The following is a 22,627-nucleotide window of genomic DNA, read 5'->3' on the forward strand; positions in this document are numbered from 1 at the left end:
TCCTCTGTTGGAATGATACAGAAATGGGTAGTGCAGAGAAAGCCATTTTCTCTTCTTTGTATTCCCTTGAAGTTTGATGGTATCTCAACTACCAAACAAGTCTTCCTTTCTTCCTACATCTACAAGAATTGACAGTAACTGGCTAGTAGAGAGTCACCAAGTATTCAGAGAAACTTTGGCTCTAAGAAACTAAACATATATAATGTTTTATTTATTGAGGAGGCTCTTCAAACTTCTCATTTTAAAACACTGCCATTGTAAGCAGCTCCACAGAGAGAATGGCATCCATGGCTATTGAGCTCTGGTTGCAGTAGTACCGTTTTTTGACAACATGAGATGGATCAGCATTTTTGATATGAGGATAGATTTATCTTTGAAAAGCATGTGGTGTTACAGAAAACCAAACATGCTAAAAACAGATGTTTGTACAAGTCTGTGCAATTAAGCTATACAACCTGTATAGGAGTCTATTATTCTAAGCAACACATGCTAAGAGTTTATGTTGTTTAATAGTATTAAGAGCTCAAAATAAAGAGTAAATAAACTGTGTGGTCTTTCTTGTTCTTTTCATTAAGAATTATTTTTTAAGGCTGCTGCATGTGGTGATTAAATCATATTTTCCTGCAGGCTTGTTTACAGAAGAGGAAATGTTAATGAAAAAGTATTATCCATGTCTATATCTTCTGTTTGGCTTTCAGATAACAATTAAGGAACCAAAACAGTCTACTGAATTAATTCTAAAGATTACTGCACAATTTGTTTATTAGAACATCTTTCCTTACCATTCACTTGAAGAATATGAGTCTGATAGAGTTTCTCATATCCATCTGCATAGCAGGTGTAATTTCCCATGTGAGTTGTAGTAATCTTAGTAATATACAAGGACCCATCATCACCAAAATCCTGAAGAGAAAGGAGAATAACAAGGCATTCACAATTACTTGGATGGTACTTGGATAGCTTTTCCACTAATCTTAAATAATCAGTTATGAAATAAATGGTAATGAATATATAATCTCAGAGCCAACAACCTACTCAGCGCCAAAACTCCACTGGAAATATATCAGGACCATGAGGACAGAAACTGAGCTGAAGATCTATCACATGGCAAATTCTGCTTCAGTGATCAAGATTATCAGCCAATTACTGTGACCATGGGCAATTTCCAGATGGATAGCTCTTAACACTCCCAGTCAAATAATGTGGTGTAGTTATTCCTCCTCTTTTTAACAGATTTTCCCCTTTTGTGGCATAAAAAAGAGAGGCAACAGTGGAGAGAGGATGAGAGGGTTACAAACAGAAGATAGACCCTGTCTCAGAAGTCAATGTTTTGGACAGAAAGCTTGCACATAAGAACCTTTTGAAAATAAGTTAAGAGTTCTGGCATTCTTCCAGAAATGCCACACCTTCAAAAATTACAACCTGGACTTCCCAGCATGTGTCCTATCAAAGTAAACATAGTCTGGACTTCCTATCTATCTATCTATCTATCTATCTATCTATCTATCTATCTATCTATCTATCTATCTATCTATCTATCTATCTATCTATCTATCTATCTATCTATCTATCTATCTATCTATCTATCTATCTATCTATCTATCTATCTATCTATCTATCTATCTATCTATCTATCTATCTATCTATCTATCTATCTATCTATCTATCTATCTATCTATCTATCTATCTATCTATCTATATGCCGCCATCTAGACATAGACTCTGGGTGGCTCACAACATACAAAATAAAAACAATTTAAAATATACACAGTTTTACATAGATAAAAACAACATGATATAAAATATAATATCGTAGATTTACAATTTTAACAATTAATTTAAGGCAAACAATCCCAAGATGGCTGAAATCAAAACGAAGAGAAATAAAAAATAAGAATGACTTAATTGACTGAAGGGAAGGTCTGCTTGAATAGCCAAGTTTTCAGCTGGCTTTTGAAAATGCCCAGCGAGGGTGCCAGCCAAATTTCGGTAGGGAGGGTGCTCCACAGCCGAGTGTATTTATTGTACACTGCCAGATCATGATCATAAGCAAACACATTGGCTGAAATTCTGTAGCTTAGTGTTCCATTGATTCAAATGGGTTCTACTCTAGTGGCAACATACTGCATGAAAGTAAGTTGCAACTAGAGCAGGCTCATTTGAATCAATGGAGCTTATACAAGTTTGCTTAACTCAGCAAATCTCCACTGGCCCAATGGGGTTACTCTAATGCAACGCACTATGCTAATCAACAAGATTTCAGCCAATATTTGGGGTCCTTGAAATGCTAGCAAAAATAGGAGATTGATTTGTTAAGCTCTGAACAGACCATCATATATGACTGATTGCCTGTGTTACTCTTGGTGGGTCATATGCTGTTCAGGATTGCCTTAAAACAAGAGAAGATTCATCTTCTGACCATTAAGTTTTTATTCGTTAGGTAGTGTTCTGCTCTAATAAACCCCAGAACATTTGAAGTGGTATTAAATATAATACGTATACAGCAATGAGAACAAAGAGAATCAAAATACATAACAGGATATGAAAGTTGTCCTCTCAAGTTGGAATTGACTTACAGTGACCTTGATAGAGCTTTCAAGATAAGTGTGATATTTAAGGAGTGGTTTTACCAGTTCCACCCACCCAGTATGCTTCCATGGCTGAGCAGGAACTTCAACCTAGGCCTTCTGAACCCTAATCCATCACTGTATCACAGGAGGTATCCATATGAAAGTTACTCAGTACTTTGCTGTCAAGAGGTGAATAATAATTGTTTTTCTTTACTTTTTAGAAAAATGTAAATAATTTTCCTTTCTTTTTTAAAAAAAAACTCTTCAGGGTTTTGTAATCAGTTTTGCAGAGGAAAGGTTGCTTGAATTCTTTCTAAGAACTTGTTCACTCCAGCTACGCGGGGATATTTGTATTCGTATACGAATACCCCCATCTCCAGTAGTGACCAGAAGAGGTTATCCTTTAGACCACCTTTACTGCTGCCATTGGTGTTGCCCTTTGCTATGCAAAGTTTGGCATCCTTTTTCCTGTTGTCAATACAAGCATGATATTGTGTAGCAACATCAGGGCATTTTCTGAGTTTTTGAATTGTGAATACAAAAGTACAATATTTCACATTCATAAACCAGGCAGTTGTTTTAAAGAATGTAATCTCAGCTATTATGTCCCAAACTCAACAATAACAAACAGCTCAATATGACTGCCATCCATGTTTTAATTAGGCCATTAACATTTGTTATTACTTATTTCACTTTAAATCTTTTTCTTGTCTTTTTGTCCCCCTACCCCGGAATAATGACACAAGACAAATATCATGGGATAAGCATGGGGCACACTTTATTGAATAATCATTATTGCCCACCATAAAAGTGGGGTTCTGCCATAGTGTGCAATCAGGTTCCACACAGTGGTCTCAACAGATCCCTTACCAAACAAATGGGCAAGTCCCTAGCCCAAAGGCCGGAAAATTTGACCACCCCCGGACCTCAAGCTACCTTCTCCTTGTTGATTGTTGGTCCAGGTGTGGCCCCAGCGCTTCTCCCCCCCCCCAGCACTGTAATCGCACGATCCGCAGTACTGGGAGGTCAAGTGAGCTATACCTTACCTGAGATTGTGAGGAGATTCACCAAAACCTGTCCTAACTGTACTAACCACCTGTGTGACTGGATATTTTCCACCTCTCAAAATGCCATCACACCTTGACCATTGTGGGATAGGCAAAAAATCCCCGCATTCAAAAGCTAATCAGAATGCAAGTCAAAAATTCCTATCCAGCCCCAAAAGGCAACCAGATAAACTCACACTAGTACATACAGCAGGCAAGTGGGTTGACATCAAGGAAGAGGTCAAAGGGAGAGGGGAATGCCTCTTAAGTATTGTAGCTCACTCCTTCCCCCCTCCCTTCCCGGGTCACTCTCGCAAGACTTCCAACACCCCATGATATCCCGGGAGGAAGCAAAGGCGCTCCGCGCTGCACATCAGCAGACCGAACAGTGTTCTAACACTATTAAAATCAACAGGCATCAAGATGGTATTTCTCTTACAGAGTCTTGTAGTGCCTATCTTTTTATAAAACTGCAGTAAGCTAATTGGAGCAACCACTTAGCTAGACACACATGGAGTCCCACAGAAAGCATATTATGATACAAGATAGCTTTTGTTGTACAATATTTAACGCAGCACTAAAACGCAACATATGCTTACAATTAAATGATAGAATTAACACAGCAAAGTAGATTTTCTACTTAGTCTTGGTAAGTTAAATGTATATAGTCTGAATTGCTGAGTGAATTTTTTTTCCAGATGATAATGTAGTGCTGAGAACTCTCAGGCCACTCCTTTAGAAGTTAACAATCTGCGCTGGGCTCAGTTTGTCACAAATTACCATTTGTAGACACTCATCAAATGCTCCAATGCTATTGCTATTTCCTCTGACATTTCACATATATTGTCTGATACAACATATTTATTTACACACAATGGAACAAACATTCTTGGGCTTGTCATTTTCACATCATTCATTCCGTTTTGATAGGAAGTCATCAGAAAACTCCACTGCTTCATGGCAGAATTACACTATGACAACTCAAGAGATGAAAACTGCCTGCAGCATGATTTGGTGACAGCTCAGATGCAGAATTGGCCACACAAAAGTTAAAACAAACAGCCAACCTAGCAGCTATTTCTTCTCATTTATGAAAAGGGGAAGCAAGTATGCTCACAGGAGAAACCTGGAATCATTATAGGTCTCTGAAGACAACACTGGAGAGTAGCACTAAAAGTGCACTTAAAATACTAGGAAGCTACATATAGTTCCTCAGAGAAATTAAAAGGCAACAGCAGAAGAAAAGCAAATCCCATGGCAACTAATCAAAGACAATATTACCTTGCATGTGTAACAGATCATGGAGAAACAACTATATTTCACAGAGTTTCATGTTACATAGTGTAATTAATAACTCCTTGCCAAGTTTGGCTGGAGAAGAAGAATCAAGAATATAAGGGGGGTGTATGCTGACCCATGAGAAGGGTTGCTGCCTCCCTAAGGGAGAAGAAGCATGTACATAATTTTGCATCTACTGTGGTGCCTCAACCTACAAACTTAATCCGTTCCAGAAGATGGTTGTAACTCGAAATGGCCGTAAGTTGAAGCACCATTTCCCATAGGAATGCATTGGAATGCAATTAATCCATTCCAGACAAAAAAAAATCACAAAAAACCCCACAAAAAAACACAGCAAGCCCAATCGAAATCACCAAAAAAAAATGCAAGCCTCATTGGAATGCATCGGGGGTGGAGAAAATCACCAAAAACAAACAAACAAACAAAAATCCAAGCCCCATCAGAACACACTGGGGCTTTTAAAAAAATCACCAAACAAACAAACAAAACCCCACAGCAAGTCCCATCAGAATGCGCTGGGGCTGAAAAAAACACACACACATCAAAACACACAAAAAAATTACAGCACAAAAACATACACCCCCAGCCCAAACCCACCGTGTAAAATCCTGTATGTACTCACTCAGAAGCAAAAAGCAGCACCAGGCAGCCCGAAGCCTCCTCTGACACACACTCTCTAACTGTTGGGGCAAAATAGCTACAAAGAAGCAGCCTCCTCACCGACCAACGGTTAGTAATTTAAATTCCCCGCCTTTTCCCCCCGCCTTTTTTCCGGTTGTAACTTGAAGCTCCGGTCACAAGTAGAAGCAAAATTTTGCTGCCAGAGCTGGTCGTAACTTGAAATGGTTGTAAGTTGGGACGTTCGTAAGTTGTCAGACATGATTCTTGATTTGACAGAATTCACCATAGATCCAGAAATTTAAGGATATCTTATTGTAAATGCCAAACTGATCCTGTGCCCAATCCAGGAATTACATAACTAGGTACATATGTAAAAACAATTTAGTAGGGACCATGGTTTTTTTTTACACATTCCAAAGCTATAGCACTTCGGACTGTGGATAAGGACTCATGTAGCTGAGTTCTAAGAACAAGAAATAAAACAACTATAACTTTGCAGGCATACAACCATCTATACAGAAGAAGCCCAGGCTAGCACATCTAATTCTCTAATTAGAACATCACTGAAAAGCCCAGGCATTGCCAACTAATTTTCATTAGATAGGAAAGAGATTTTCTCACCATTTCTGAGTGCAGTTAGAACATATGAATTAAACATATAACATATAAATTAAATAAATAAAATAATAATAAATATGAATTTGAAGTGGTACACCTTAGACTTGACTTAAATCCACCATTACCACCAAGACACAAATTCAATTCTTGCCTTCCATGAGAGCAAAACATGAATAAAAGTTGTAGCCAGGAATATTTACTGACACCATGACTGCATGACTTCCATGGTGATGGTTTTGATGATGGTATTGAGAATCTAAAATTGTGCAGATGAACCAGTTCCAGAGAGGGCAAGCGTTTGCCATTTTAAGGCATCTGGAGCTCATAGGATGGGCTTTTCATCATAATATATCAAGGATATATTATGTTATTAATTGGAAATAAGGGTTTGTTTTATCATGTTTTAATGGAATTTTATTACCCTGCTCGACTTTCCTAAACAATAATTGTATGTATCTATTTTATACTGTTCTGGTTTTACTGGTCTTTGACCGTAATAAAGTATACCTACCTATCTCTTTGGGTAGGACTGGCCTTTGGACATCTGATTCTGGAAGTTCTGAGTCACAGCGAAGTTGAATGCCCAGGTTGTGATCTGTGACTCTGTCCATGTATTGCATGCAATTTCCCACTTTCTATTATAAAGCTTATTCCTGCCATGTGTGAAGTATCATTTATATGCTAGAGTCTAGCAGCGAGATTTTTTAAACGCCTTTTACTGATAGCATTGTCTCATATGCCTGCTGATAGTAAGAACTGGAAGATGGGAAATTTTGCTGAGTTATGTGAGCACACGTCTCTTACTGTGTTTAAGCGACAATGTAGGACTTGTCTTGCTGAGCTTTCCAGAGGGCTTTTTTTAAAAAAAGTTTGCTACTGAGTTGCATCCTGACTGTGATATTTGTTAGTGCAGCTGTTTTCAAAGCTGTTTTAAATGCTGCTCTTCACCTTCGGGGTTATTTTGTTGTTTGTACTGAATGCTTTGAGCACCAATAGAGAAAAATAGAGGAAGGGTCTACAAAACAGAGATACAGTTTGCAGATGTAGTGGGATTACTAGAGTTCTTCATTACATTCAGAGAAACCATTCTCATGTTTTTTCTCTCTCTAGATGGAGTCACATGCAAAGATTGGTATACATGTGTATTCCCAATATGGGAAGAGGATTTCAGAGATTAATTCATTTCTTGTGGGATATTGTGCTTCTGTGCCCATCATTCAAAATTCCAGAAAATGGCCTAATATTGCTGCAAAATATTGTGCCCATCTTGCCAACAGGAAAAAAGGATGCCAAATTTTACATAGAAAAGGCCAGTCTGGATGTTGACAACATCAATGGCAGCAGTCAAGATGGTTTACAGGATACCCTCTTCTGTACACTACCACTCACAAAGTGACACCATGCAGGGGAAAATCCCCAAAAGTGACTCTTTTTTTTCATCAGGTAACTACTTCTCACCCAAACAAAAAGCAACTGTCAGGGCTGTTTTTCAACAAGTGTGAAAAGTATGATTCAAGTTCTAGTTTCAAAGTAATAATTTCTTGTTTGGGGTGCCCCATTTTTGGGTTGCCTTATGGAATGCTCATTTGCTTTTTGCACAATATTTATTGCAGCACTTGCATGAAGCAATACCGTAGGACCACTATATCACCAGGGGGACAGTTCCAAGGCCAATGGCAAAAACTCCAGGTGTAGAAACACTGTAGCATAATCTCTGGTTCCTCTATTTACAAGGTAATACAACTTGGAAATTCATATTTCAGGGAGGGATTTAATATTTTTAGATAGTGGACAAGTAAAAACATAGGTACTCATCCAGTGGATACTGTGGTCCTAGTGTAACGTATATTGTCCTTTTGAGTTTTGCTGTAGATGTAGTAGTGTGCTAGCTATATAGATAAATCCATAAACTGTTAGTCCAAGCTGGAGTAAATCCATTTAATTAATGGGCTCTTTATAAATCACCATTTTTGTAGAACTGATTAATTCCATTAGTCTACTTTAGTTGGGATTAAATTGGATTAAGGCTATTGTTCTCTCTCTTTTTGTTCGTATTAAATAATCATACTGCTTTCACTTTACAATAATATTCAAAGGGAATTATAACAAGAATTCCCATGGTACCTTCAGGACGAATACATTTATTATGGAACAACCATTCATGGGCAACAGTCCACATCATCAGATGCATGAAATGCTATCTGAAGTGCCAGGTATATACAGTATGAGCATGATATATGGAGGAGAAATTGGAAGAAATGAGATAGAAGAAAATGAAAGGCAAAAAAAATGCAGTCACACATTTAAGATTGTATCTATTTTGACCTCCATTTTAATCCTTTAGGTCAGTGGTCCTCCAGATGTTCTTGTAGTACAACTCTCAGAAGCCTTCACCACCACTTCTGATGGCCAGGATTTCTGGGAGTTGAAGTCCAAGAACATCTGCAGGCCCAACGTTGGGGACCACTGCTTTAGGTGTCAGACTAAGAATGTACTGTATCTAAAATAACAAAGTTGTTATCAGCCTTAACTACATGCCATTATATTCCCACATCCATTTGACATTTTTCAAAGGCCACCAAAAAAATTCACATGAGTTTTTAGGCAATTTTATCCAAATATTATAGTCCTTGCCCAACACAAACTTTTTTCATTGATTTCCCTTAATATACAGTTGTGTTCAAAATTATTCAACCCCCACTGAAATTGAATGTTTTGGCCATTTTGACATTGATTTTGATCATTCAGTCATCTTGCTTACATTTACATGAAAGAGGCACTTGTAGGTCAGAGAAATATAACCTTAAGTTTATAATGAAATAACCACAAATGTCTTTTCTGTGCTCACATCATTATTAGTTTTTATTCAACCCCCAAGTGACATTCAATCTTAGTACTTAGTACAACATCCTTTTACAGTTATAACAGCTTTTAAACATGAAGCATAGCTTGACACAAGTGTCTTGCAGCGATCTACGGGTATCTTCGCCCATTCTTCATGGGCAAAAGCCTCCAGTTCAGTCAAATTCTTAGGCTTGCGCACTGCAACTGCTTTCTTTAAGTCCCACCAGAGGTTCTCAATCGGATTTAAGTCTGGTGACTGCGATGGCCACTCCAAAATGTTCCAGCCTTTCCTCTGCAACCATGCTCTAGTGGACTTGGAGGTATGCTTGGGATCATTGTCCTGTTGAAAGGTCCAACGTTTCCCAAGCCTCAGGTGTGTGACGGACTGCATCACATTTTCATCCAATATCTCCTGGTACTGAAGAGAATTCATGGTACCTTGTACACGCTGAAGCTTCCCTGTACCTGCAGAAGCAAAACAGCCCCAAAGCATTATTGACCCTCCGCCATGCTTCACAGTAGGCAAGGTGTTCTTTTCGTCATATGCCTTGTTCTTCCTCCTCCAAACATAGCGTTGATCCATGGGCCCAAACAGTTCTAATTTTGTTTCATCAGTCCACAGAACACTATCCCACAACTTTTGTGGTTTGCCCACATGACTTTTGGCATACTGCAGTCGACTCTTCTTATTCTTGGGAGACAGCAAGGGGGTGCGCCTGGGGGTTCTGGCATGGAGACCTTCATTACGCAGTGTGCGCCTTATTGTCTGAGCTGAAACTTCTATACCCACATCTGACAAATCTTTTTTCAGTTCCTCAGCAGTCACACGGGGACTTTTCACCACTCTACGCTTTAGGTAGCGCACAGCAGTCGAAGTCAGGATCTTCTTTCTTCCACGACCAGGTAGCATTTCAACAGTGCCCTTTGCCTTGAATTTGTGAATGATGCTTCCTATGGTGTCTCTTGGTATGTTTAACTTCTTTGCAATCTTCTTATAGCCATTGCCCTTCCTGTGAAGACAAATCACCGCTTCTCTTGTCTTCCTGGACCATTCTCTTGACTTCACCATGTTTGTAACCACACCAGTAAATGTCTAGAAGGAGCTGAGTATCACAGTCATTTTAAAGCTGCCTAATTGGTGCTTATTATGCTTGATTGGTGCTCGGTGACATCCACAGGTGTTTTCAATACCTGATCGAAAACACCTGAATGAACCTCTCTTCTTCAGAGTGGTAGTCTTTAAGGGGTTGAATAATTGTGGCAATGAAGAAACCACAAAAGAAACATTTACTACTGTATTACATAAACAATTGATGTTATTTTAGTTGCATTTGGTTCTTTAAAACGTCCTTGTAGGATTTCATTCTGAATACAATTCCAAATGTACACTATAGTCCCTAAACCCCTTTACAGCATTGGGGGTTGAATAATTTTGAACATAACTGTAAGTTTTGTACATTAATTTCATTAATAACCACATATATTAGTGAACACATTTCCTTAATATTTACAGTTTGTACACCTTTTAACTCGATGACTACACTGCAAAGGTCAGGAAAGTACAAATATCACAGTATTTTTGTTGTGGTTTAGTTGTTTAGTCGTGTCCGAATCTTCGTGACCCCATGGACCAGAGCACGCCAGGCCCTCCTGTCTTCCACTGCCTCCCGGAGTTTGGTCAAATTCATGTTGGTATTTTATTTCACATGTTAGACTAGGAAGTGTAGCTTATGTAAATACATATGTAGCATGAGAACCAAACAAATTTCTTCCTCATTCCTGTTCAGCAGTCACATTGTCATGTGCCAGGGAATTCTGTGAGGTTTGGGGGTCTCTAACACAGAGGTTTAAATACTTACTAAAATGAAGCTTTCTTGGTAAAAACTGCAAAAGATAAACACACTTACCTTACAGCATAGATATGTGACACTATGTCACAAAAAGGACTTACTTAAGACCTACGTGCTTCCACTTTAACTTGAGTGAAGGCAAGGAAAAGAGATGGCGTGTTTGGCTGTATAGATGGGTGGATGTAATGATTTATCAATAGTTCAGTCTTAAATTATTTTGAAACTGTCATATTCTGCCTACTCATTATGGGTTCACATAAGAACTGCACTATTCATCTGACTAGCAATTTCTGTATGTTTTACAAAAAAGGAAAAGGGAAAAAGAAATAATTATATTGTTATGAAAATTATACTAAATACAAGCCTATTAAATTTTGGTTCTCTTAACCATATCCACACTCAAAGGACAAACACTGCTCCCACCATCATTCTTAGCTGTGTTCTGGTGTGTGTCAGTCAGTCAAAACTAAAGACACCTCCAAAAAAAAAAGAAAAATGCACTGTTGCCTAAACTATTTAATTACAGCCAAGGCTTAGCCAAATCTTACATTCATTATAACTTTCTTCTTAGAAAGGCTAAGAGGCTTCAGCAAATACCTTAATACTAATTGATGTAAATTAACTAATTGATGTTAATGGTGAGAACAGGCTAGTTGCAACGTAAATGCAAAATGCTAAGCGGATAGTGAATTCTACCAATTAAAATGTGATAGTGCTACATATATATGTTTAACACCAGTTTTTAAGATTAGAACAACACAGATGTTGAGATTACTCAATTTATTGGCACAATATTCTCTCTTACTATCCCAGCAAATGGATTTCATATTATTTGCTTTCTCAATTTTTGAATAAGAATTGCTACAGTCCATTTAATTTGCATCTAATAATAGAGAAATGTTTTCCAAATGGATCCGTTTGACTCTGAAAATACCAGTTCATATGTTTGAGTCCATTTTTATCTAATGACCATGAATGTACTCCCATTCTAATTATGTACACTGAATATTTAGAGAAGGATACACAGTGGTATCGTACACTACATCTAGAATCCTGTTCTTTATATCCATTGATGTGAATTGGACATGTTAATACTCCCATAACCCACTGCAATTTGTCTCCAAAAGTTATTCCAGTGCTGTTACTCTGGCAGGAAGAACAAACAGGGCCATGTCCAGATGGGGGGAAATTCCAACAGTCTGGTTCATGCTTAAAAGGTTCTTATATTTAATGTTATCTATTTTATCTCTCACTTGAGTGGTCTTTCTGTTCACACTGATCAAAGTTTCTTCTCCCATGAGAAAGGTCCAGACAGCTTTTTGGTTTGCTCTAATTTGTCTCCCTTTTGATTAACAGCATTTCCCTCCCCCCACCTTTCAGGCCATTTCCCACAACTGTCATTCAGCAGGTTGCAAAAACTTTCCCTTTTAAAAACAAAATAAAGTAAATTGCACAACACAACAGCGATGGCTACCTAGCATGGCACACAAAGTACTGCCAATGTATCTTATTTATCAAGAATAGTGCTGCATCAATAGAAAAATATATTAACATTTTAAAATGATAGAGTAGATGATAATAGAAGAGGGCTTTTTCCCATCATTCCTTTCTGTGAAATATGACACAATGTTGTCCCTTCAGAAAACCAGTTAAGTTAAGGAAAAATTAAGGTTGTAAGCAATATCTGACAATTAAGTAAGTGAAAAATAAAATAAAATAAACATTAACAAGCCATAAATAATCTAGTAAAGCTACTGGGAGACACACTGCCACCCCAAACCCGGAATAAAGACACGAGGCAATAAATTGGATTAAACGCGGGCCACACCTTATTTAAATGTCTAAATCAGAAAATTGCCTTTTGGCCAGTAAAGGAATAAAGGAGGGCCTGCTGTAGTGTGGAAAACCAGTTAAATGGGAGTATACCCATACCCCCTGCTCAATAAAAGGGCGAGTCCCTGGCCCCCAAATTCTGGCGGTACTGAGACCGCAGGATCCTGGCTAGTCACTAATAAACACCCCCAGACCTCAAGCCATCTTTAACTGATGATTGTTGGTCCGGGAGTGGCCCAGCGCATCCTCCCCCCACAGGCACTGTAATCGCATGATCCACAATGCCGGAAGGTCAGATGCGCTGTTGGCTTACCTGATTTTACCAATTGGGACACACTGAAATACCGTTTATTTCTGCACTACCCGCCAGTGTGACCTAATTAATTTCACCAAAAGCCAACAAACCTTTTTCCAGTGTGGGATAGGCAAAAAATTCCCCCATCCATGGCCAATCAGGATGAAGGTCAAAAATTCCAAAATAGGCGACCAGAAAACTCACACTAGAATTAGGGAGGACGGGTGGGTGCCCAGAATGAAGAGGACGACGTGGGGTGGAGCAACTTCTTAAATAGGTTAGTCTCTCCACCCCTTTCACGCTGTGTGCTCCCGCAATGCCTCTGTCTTTCCGAGGTGGGTGGCAAAAACAGCTCATGTTGCTCAAAGTCTTAGGACTTAGTGGCGAGCTGGACTTGCCCTTTTAACAATGGTGAATTTTTTTTCAGTGCACATACATGCACATATTTTTTCTGTAAATGCTGCACTCGCTTGGGCTATCAGCCAGGTTGGAATTTGACCTCAGATCAGCCAAGACTGCTCAACCAGGTAAAGTAACACCAACCTCCTCTGAGGAGAATATTCTGTAATGTGAGATTTGCAACCATGACAGTTGCAAATCTCGGTAAACAACCTGGCTGTGTTTGAGCCTACTGTAACTTTTGAACACTTTTTACAGGCATATCCATGCATCAAACTTTACATCAACAGTGTTACCAGCATTATTAGCTGTTATACTGTTACCAAGAGACATCTGGTGTATTAAATATATTTACAGAATGTATCCTAATCTGTGAATAAGGTTTTGAATGGTTATAAAGAACACTGCTTCTAAAAACATCTCAAGCTAGAAACTTGTCCTGTAGTGGAAATATGATAACAGTATAACAGTTAGTAATGCTGTTTTAGTTAAGAAGTTTCCACTGGTGATTCAATAACTGTTGAACTTTTCTAGTGCTACACTTAGATAAAGCAAGAAGTAGGAGGAGATGTCAGAACATACTGGTTACATCTTACTTCGAATTTCTGATCATTGAATAGTTTTAGTAAGGCCTGCCAAGATTTTGGATTAACAACCAGCCTGAAGAAAACACAAGTCATGGGCCAGGGCGTGGACTCACCTCCTTCTATCACCATCTCCACCCAAGAATGGAGGTTATTCATGACTTTGTGTACCTTGGCTCATCCAGCTCTGACACCCTCTCCCTGGATGTCAAGCTGGATAAATGCATTGGCAAAGCAGCTACCATGCTCTCTAGACTCACAAAGAGAGTATGGCTTAATAAGAAGCTGATGGCATATACCAAGATCCAGGTCTATAGAGCCTGTGTCCTGAGAACACTCCTGTACTGCAGTGGGTCCTGGACCCTTTGTGCACGGCATGAGAGGAAGCTGAACACATTCCATATGCATTGTCTCTGACACATTTTTTGCAGCACCAGGTGGTGCAGCATGGCCTCTCCCATTTTGAAGAGGCACTTGTCCAGCAGGCTGAGGTAAAGAGGCAGTCCTGAAACCACCCAAATCAGGGAACTGGACAGGGGACAGATAATATTTGTCTTCAGTGTGAAAGGGATTGTCATTCTTGAATTGGCTTTCTCAGCTGCAGTAGATGCTGTTCCAAGACCTCTATTCAGAGCACATTACCGTTGTGTCTCAAGACTGAAGGATGCCTACAGGATTCATGTGGATGCAGCATCATGCATTGTAAATGCTGTGGAACTGAGGTGAAGGACAAGGAAAAAAGAAGAGCAAAACTAATTTCAGACTTGTAAAAAGAGCTGACACTGGAAGGATGATCATGATAATGATTTTTAATTATAGTAGAGGGGTGAAAAAAACAAAATTTATATTGCATAATACATTTCAAGTACAAAGCCTTTCAGCAGTGGTCACAGGGTCACTTTCCATTTCCCGCCTCCTAAGTAAAGAAAATCCAGGCTAGATGTATCAATGACAAAGGTTCACAAACATCCCTTCTATTATCCTGATAAAAGCTGAGCCTTTTCTAACCATTCCAAGTATTCTAAACACAAACCGTTCTGCTTCCTTATATCTTGTGACATAGGAAAAAGACGTGCAGGGGATGGGTGCTGGAGTGAAACTTATTGTCTCTCATGGTATTTCTGTGAGGGGAAGTAGCATTTTGAGATCATCCCCATGCTCCTCAAAAACTATAGGAATGTCTTCACAACTTTGCTTCCCATTTCTTTCTAGATAAAACTCTCTGAGCAAAATTTACCTCAGCCTTAGGACAACTTTAGCCTTCTTAGAAAAACCTTTCACCAAACCCACAAAACATATCCCCTCATATTTTTTCATTACAGACAAAAGGTCCTCATTCTCAGTCTAAAACTGCCCTGGTAAACAAGCAGGACAGATCCTAGGTGCAATATAAAAAGAAGTACATGTTTTTCTTTCCTTTTGAGAAATAGAATTAAATAGAAGTGCATGGTGGTGAAGTGGCTATAGAGAAGTTCAGTTCCATGTCTTGAATTTTGGTGTTATTTCCCAGAATCAAATGTGTGTTTTTTATTTCTATTATCTGCCTCCCTTGCTTCTATATAACTAGAAACAAACAAGAAATCGTGCAAATAATAGTAAAAAGAGATTTGGAGGTTTGCAAAAACACAAGGTAAGAAAATCCTGATCAATCCTCAGATCATAAACTTTTTCTTCTTAGACTGTAGCATATGATGTCTAAACAGACCTGTTTTGTTGTCTCTAAACATATTTTTGTTGATTTTATTAGTTTTAATATATTTACTTATTTTCAATGGGTTTCTACAATGGGGGTGGTTAACTTGATTTTAGGATTTATTTAGTTAAATGCAATTTACATGTTATTTTTAAAGAAGTTTTCAAACTGCCTTACTACTTTTTTCAGGGAAAAGAAGGGGTAAAAATCTAATTAATCAATAGATACAACCATAACAACTCATTTTTATCTCTCAACATAAGACAAAATGAGATGGGGGAGAAAGTTCTTGGCCTCAAAGAAAACCCCTGCATTTTCACAAGTTTATTTTCCATACTTTTGTACATTGTTAGGTATTGGGAAATCCAATAAATGTTGTGCAATGCATGAGATAGAGTAGAGATAGTAACACTGGGTAGGCTTTTTGTATCTTTTGTGAGCAGTCAGCATGCTTTACTGTTCCATGTATGTGTGTGTTCACACATATGCACAAACTTTGCTTCACAGTGGGAGAAGACTTTTGTTTTTCACAGAAGCAGAAGTTTTACACAAATTATATTTTGTGCAAATTGCAAAAACTTCAAGAGGAAAAAATGCCTCTGTCAAGAGGTTTGAGGCGAATAGAGGCTCCCCAAGGATTATGCTATCATGCTACAACAGCCAATCTGCAGTAGAATCTCAGCAACAGTGCGATTTGTTCAGAATCCCAATACAAGAAAAGCAACATTTTAAGCATACATTTAGCTCAACCACCCCTTATGCAGAAATTTCATTCCTATTCCAGATGTTACTTGCTAACCTCTCATTTCAATTACATCTAACTCTAATTACACTTCTACCATCAACAATTTTCTGACAGGTCATATAACTCATTACAGAAACAAGACCTTTGGTAAAGTGAAATTATATAGTAAGAAAATTGGTTCCAAGAGCCTACTTTTTAATCCCACAGATTTTAAAACATTGATACTTAAATGCTAACAGCATTTGGCTTTCTGCCCCAGCAGACAAGCAAATGCGTAGACTTGTAAATCATTCTAGGACTCGAGTCTTAAAGTGATTCTGTTATGTGGAAATTGCAGTCTTGCAAATTGCTAGCAACAAAAAAACGAAGGTCAAGAGGAAGGTGAGAAAAGGGTTAAGAGAGAAAATTGAGGATTAGAAGAGCATGCGAAAAAGATGGTGCTTCCAGGATTGAAAAAGAGACTAAAAAATGGAAGATAGTATTGGTACTTTCAAGAACCAAAGTTTGATAAAGAATCCCACAGTCAGCATGTTACTAAACATATTGGAGTTATTGAAGTAGTTTTTCCATGCTTTGGTTGAAATAGTTTGTTAGGGAGGGCATTAAAGGTGGTCAACATAGGGATGTGAAGAATACTTGCTAAATTGTTTCATTTATTAAGGTTGTTTTTAGCAGAGAGACACTTTTTTTGAGGAATTCTGAAGCCCCACAAGATTTTTCAGCTGGAAGGAGATAGTGAGTGAAAGAGGTCAAATTTATCCATGCAAAACAAGAATATTTTAAGAAGCAAAGTGCACAGGTCAACTACAGACTGTCCAGGTGCTTCTTTACAAACATACCAACATGTGGGCAAAACTCCCAAACATTTTCATCCTTCCTTCCTTCATTCTTGCCTTCCTTCTCCTCTAAAGGTATGCAATCTACTCCTTGCCCAGTTCCCAACCTTCCATTAATCTGTTCTGCATCAGATTTACATGGATCTGTTCTGCACAACAACCTTGGGCATTGTTGCTGAGCTATCAGTCAACTTGGGTCCTCTGCAACAAGAGCTGCTTCTTGGGATATTTAACCTCCTAAGCACTGAAGCATAATCCAGTACTTTGGACAGCCCCAATTTGATTCAAGTGACACTTTAGGTTTTCTTGGTTGCTTCAGCTTGGTTTGGAAACACTCAGCTTCACATTTTTTCCCCAATCCCAAAGCATATCCCTAAACATACCTAGTGCTTCTAGTTTTTTAAAGTTCAAAGAAACAGCCATTGTACTTTTGCACAACTGAATAATTCTACATAACTTGGAACGAAAATGTTATTTTTAATTCCATGAATGCTAACTGATAGGATCATGAAATCGATTGCTCTTCTCCTACTTGTGAGGAAATGTTTGGTGTGGTCCCTCACTCTTGCATATAAAGACAATAACGGTGAAGGTTTATATCCCTAGGTTAAAATTTGGCAACTGAAAGTTTAGACATGAATTACTGCAAATGTTATGTGATTAGCATGCTTATAATGATAACATTTTGGTGACTTCTCACAATCTCTGCCTCCAAATGTTAAAATTAGAATGTAGCAGTGAAGCTGCTGTCTTAGATTACATAGTAGAGCTGCCAATGAAGGAGCAAAAGCCAGCTCCCCTTCTTCTTCTCTCACTCTTGTCACTTTAGTGTTTTCCCTATTTGGTCATGTTGGCTGGCTTATTCACATTCATATTAGACACCTAAAGCACTAGATCAATCTACGTCACTTCAGACCTTACTGCTTTGCTCTGGAACTGAATCTGGCTATTCTCTTTCATATAAATCAGTATACAGCATTTGCACAGCTTACTTGCTATAGCACTAAGAAGGCACCGTAATTATTTCAACCTTTAAAAAAAACATGTTGTTCTCCATCAAAGCTGTTTGAGGGGAAAAAGAAGATTGGGGCAACTACCAACAAGTCATCTTGACATCAGTACCAGGAAAGGTTATAGAACGGATGATTAAACCATTGGTCTATGAGCCCTTAAGAAAGAATACTGTGACTTCTAAGATCTATCATGAATTTTTCAAAAACAAGGCATGCCAGAGTAATCCTTTCCCTCTCTCAGTCTCATTTCTGTTCTCTCTGGACAAAATCATAATGTTATGGATGCTGTGCAACCTGATTGCAGCAAGGCTTTCGACAAAGTTCTTCGTATTATTTCCACCAGTAAAAAATATAGACAGTACTTCTGTTAAGTGAATATATACAGTAGATGGTTGATGGGCTGTACCCACAAAGACTACATCATTCTAGAGAAAAATGACAAGCAGATGCCACAGGGTTCTTTCCTGGGCCCAGCACGATTCAATATTCTTATAAATAACTTGGATGACAGTGTGGAGAGAATTATTTTCAAATTTGCCAGTGACACCAATGACACCAAACTGGGAATAGGGAGTTAATACCTAAGAAGACATAATCAAGATTCAAGATGACTAGATCAAAGGATTGGGCCAAAACAAACAAAATGGGTTGAAATGGGTAAACATGAATTTTTACATTTAGGCAAGGAAAACCAGATTCACAATTATAAGAAAGACAGCAAGTGGCTTGGCAGTAGTACATGTTAAAAGAATATCGGGGATCTTAGTAGGCTTCAAATTAAACATTAATCAACAGTGTGATTTTAAAAAACAAACACACACAAATGCTTGTATTAATAGGAATGCAACGTCCAGATGAAAGGAAGTAATAGTAGCACTCTATTCTGCTTTGGTCAAGCCTCATTTGAAATGCTGTGTCCAATTCAGGGCAGTACAACCTAAGAAGGAGATTGGCAAGCTGGAATGTGCATAGAGAAGTGTGAGTAGGATTGTAAATGTTCTTGAAACCAGCCCTGTGAGGAATGTTTGAGTGAGCTTGGTATGTTTACCCTGGAGAAGAGAAGACTGAGAGTCAATATGAAGACCATTTTCAAATATCTGAAGGCTGACACATGAAAGATGCACCAAGCTTGTTTTCTGTACCATCTGTAAGATAGGACACAAAACAATGGACTGAAATTACAAGAAAGAATATTAAGCCCAAACATTAGGAAGAGTGTCTTGACATTAAGAGCATGGCCACCTGTCAAGGATGCTTTTGCTTTTGATTTCCTGCTTTAGAAAAGCAGGACTTCTGGGTGGTTCCCGCCAGGTTATTAATGCCCTCCCCTAAGAGGCTGGGTTGTGCCTTCTCTCCTCTCTTTTCAGCAGCAATTTAAACCATTTTTATTCCAACAAGCACTTAGTATTTAATATCTAATTTTGATAAACTAGTGTTCTTATGTTTGTTGCTAACATAAACTTTTAAATAAATGTTTAAGTGTATTATATCTTAATTTGTTTTTATATGATGATTTTAATATTTCTTTGTTTAATATTTTTAATTCCTTTTTGCATGTTTTTATGTCTTGTCTTTCTTAACGAGCTACCTTGAGTCTCAGTCCTGGGTGAAAGGCAGTATACAAGACTAACAGGGTCACTCCACTGTAAAATAATTATCAAACTAGACAGTGTATTCTATTAACTTCCTTGGTTTCTTATAACTATGTAATTTGGGTGGAAACACAGGAACTTGATGTTAGGAATAACAACAGGTTGAAATGAAATGCCTTGTATTTTCTAGCAGGAAAAGGTATTTTCAAGCAAACTCATTATAGGCACATACTTAGAGATATAATGGAACATGCAACATTAAGGAACATGCATTATTAAAAGGGCAGTGCCTTCATAAGGATAAATAAGCAGAAAGGTAAAATTGCCAATGGGTACACCAGAAAGCAAGGGAATAAGAATAAGAAACAAAACTAGAAATCCTGTTTGCTCTTTCATATCACCCAAGAGATAAGAATAAAAATGTCAGAAAAAGGCAATTTTAAGATGCATCTTATGCATATAGAATGCAGGAATCAGCTCCAGAATGGCAGGAAAGTATATAAAGTATTCTTTGAATTCTTTTTGTAACATAAGAGAGCCAAAAAAAAAAAAAAAATCAAAGGATCTTTTATAATACCGGTAAGGCCCTTGAAGAGGCATTTTTGCTGTAAAATGTCATCTGTACCTCAAAGATTGAAAGCTTCATGACACACAGGAAGAGTTAGGGGAAAAATTCTTCCTAAGATTTCTACAATGGTGGAAGAAAGTCAGTAATTAAAGAAACAACCGGGGGGGTAGGAGAAGGAACATTATGAAAAAGATCTCATCTACTTCACTGAGAGCTTATTAAAGTTGACAAAGACATGCTTCTCTGGGTTGTGGTTTGAAGAAGAAAGAAGATTTCTACACAGTATTTCTTTCACATGTTCTGCATAATAGTTTTACTGTTCTGTTTCATCATTCATTTGTGGGGGGGTTTAAATCAGAAACAAATCCTCTCAATATATGTATTTAAAACATATGTAAAATAAGATTTTATTTCAAATTAAACATTTATTTAAATAATGCGAATACTAATCGTGTGTCATCAAATTGATTCTGACTTATAGCAACCCTTTTCCAGGGTTTTCTAGGTAGAGAATACTTAGAAGTGATTTACTATTCCCTTCTTCTGGGGGCATCTTGGAGCTGTGTAGATTGCTCAGGACCTCGCAGGCTGGATATACTCCCAGGAGCCACAATGGGGAATCAAACTACCAATATCTGCTTCTACAGTCGGATATCTGTCTCACTGAGCTATCCAGCAAACTAGGATTGTCAGGACTGCAGGCTGTGTTTCATTTTTTTTAATAGAATGTCAAGAATTGTGGAAAAGAACACTTTTTTGAGAGTCCAGTGGTTTGTTTTGAGTCTGACTTGAACTGACAGTCCTTGATCAGAAAAATTTTCTCCTACAAGCATAGTCATATGAAACAATTGTCTTCCTCTCATCAGCATATTAAAGAATTGGAGATGAGGAAGTCATTTTGTTTTTAAAATTTTGTTCAACAGTTGTGAGTCCAAAATCATCTACCAATAGATCCCAATCTACCTTTTGCTCACCTTCATTTAAACAATCAGAAACTGGATCAACTGCTTACTGCAAAATCTGCTAAATATCTAACTTCTGATTTATGTACTAGTCTAAGGGTGCAGACAGAGACATTCACATTATCAAGGGTCCTTGCTACGAAATGCAGGAAACTGTCTAAAGTTAGTCTCTCTGGACTAGACTCATTGGGAATCCCAAGTATGTCACCTTAAGTTCCATGATGGTACAAAGTTTAGATGTAAAGTTCCACGGTAGCAGAAATGTAAGGCATACATCCAGTTGTTACTCCCAAATATTGTACACCAATTGAATCAATAATTGTTGAGTTACCATTGATTCAATTGGTTCACACTAGTTATGATAAAGAATTAAATTTAGACCAAATGGGATAATAAATAAAAATCACTGTTTATCATAATAATATAATCTTGGAACTGCAGAACTGGAAGGGACCCTATGGATAATCAAGTCAAGCCCCTGTCAAGGAGGCACAATGGAGAACTGAACTTCCAACCTCTACCTCCACAGCCAGATACCTAAGCCAATGAGCTATCTAGCAGTTCTTCTTCATATGCGTATATAAATACCCTGCCTTTGAAATGAATTTTTTACAATATATTTTTATAATGAAAAGATGCTGAATGAAAATATATCAAATAAAACAAATACAAAGCAGAGCAGTGTTAACAACAGAGAAGAGAACATAAAGCCGGTAAAACTCAGTCATAAAATATTTGATGGAATAAAAATGTATTTTAGCACCTCTCTTTTAAAAAAGACAGCTTGGCAGACCTCCCCAACTACATGTGTAGTAGTATTTTTGTCCAGTTTATAACACTGTCCAATCAATATCAAGGAGTAGTGATCATCTTCAAGAACTAGGGAAAGAAGGGGAAAAAATCTTATATATTCCTGTACTGCCAGGGCAGATAGTGGAGAAGTGGCTGTTGTCAGAACATACTGGACTACATACAGGAGACTGAGAGATGACTACGCAAAGTCATATTTACATCCTTCATGCCATGGACTCAATTACTGGCTACCAAAAAGAATGAAACAATCTCCTGACACTGTTCCCTACATGACAAAAAAACAGAAATGTACTGTGGGCACCAGCAACATCCCAGTTCAGGCCAACCATCCCTTCTCCCAATTGAAGGAACACATCAGATTAGCTTTATTGTTACATCAAAACAGCACTGGCTGAGTGTGAGGAATGAATTACTGTGTTAGGTGACCCACCTGTCTACCGCTGCCC

The 22,627-nt window shown here is 38.0% G+C and overlaps 1 protein-coding gene across 4 annotated transcripts in view; it reads right to left on the reverse strand.

The window, feature by feature from the left end:
• FSTL5 (follistatin like 5) overlaps nt 1–22,627 on the reverse strand; it is a 478,043-nt gene that overhangs the window by 87,925 nt on the left and 367,491 nt on the right. For all 4 annotated transcript variants that reach the window (XM_073001505.2, XM_073001502.2, XM_073001506.2 and 1 more), the window contains exon 8: nt 783–903. In XM_073001505.2, coding sequence (XP_072857606.1) covers nt 783–903 — 121 coding nt within the window. The remainder of the gene's footprint in view (nt 1–782; nt 904–22,627) is intronic.

This window comes from Pogona vitticeps, chromosome 5, assembly GCF_051106095.1.
Source record: "Pogona vitticeps strain Pit_001003342236 chromosome 5, PviZW2.1, whole genome shotgun sequence".
NCBI classification, from domain to species: domain Eukaryota; kingdom Metazoa; phylum Chordata; class Lepidosauria; order Squamata; family Agamidae; genus Pogona; species Pogona vitticeps.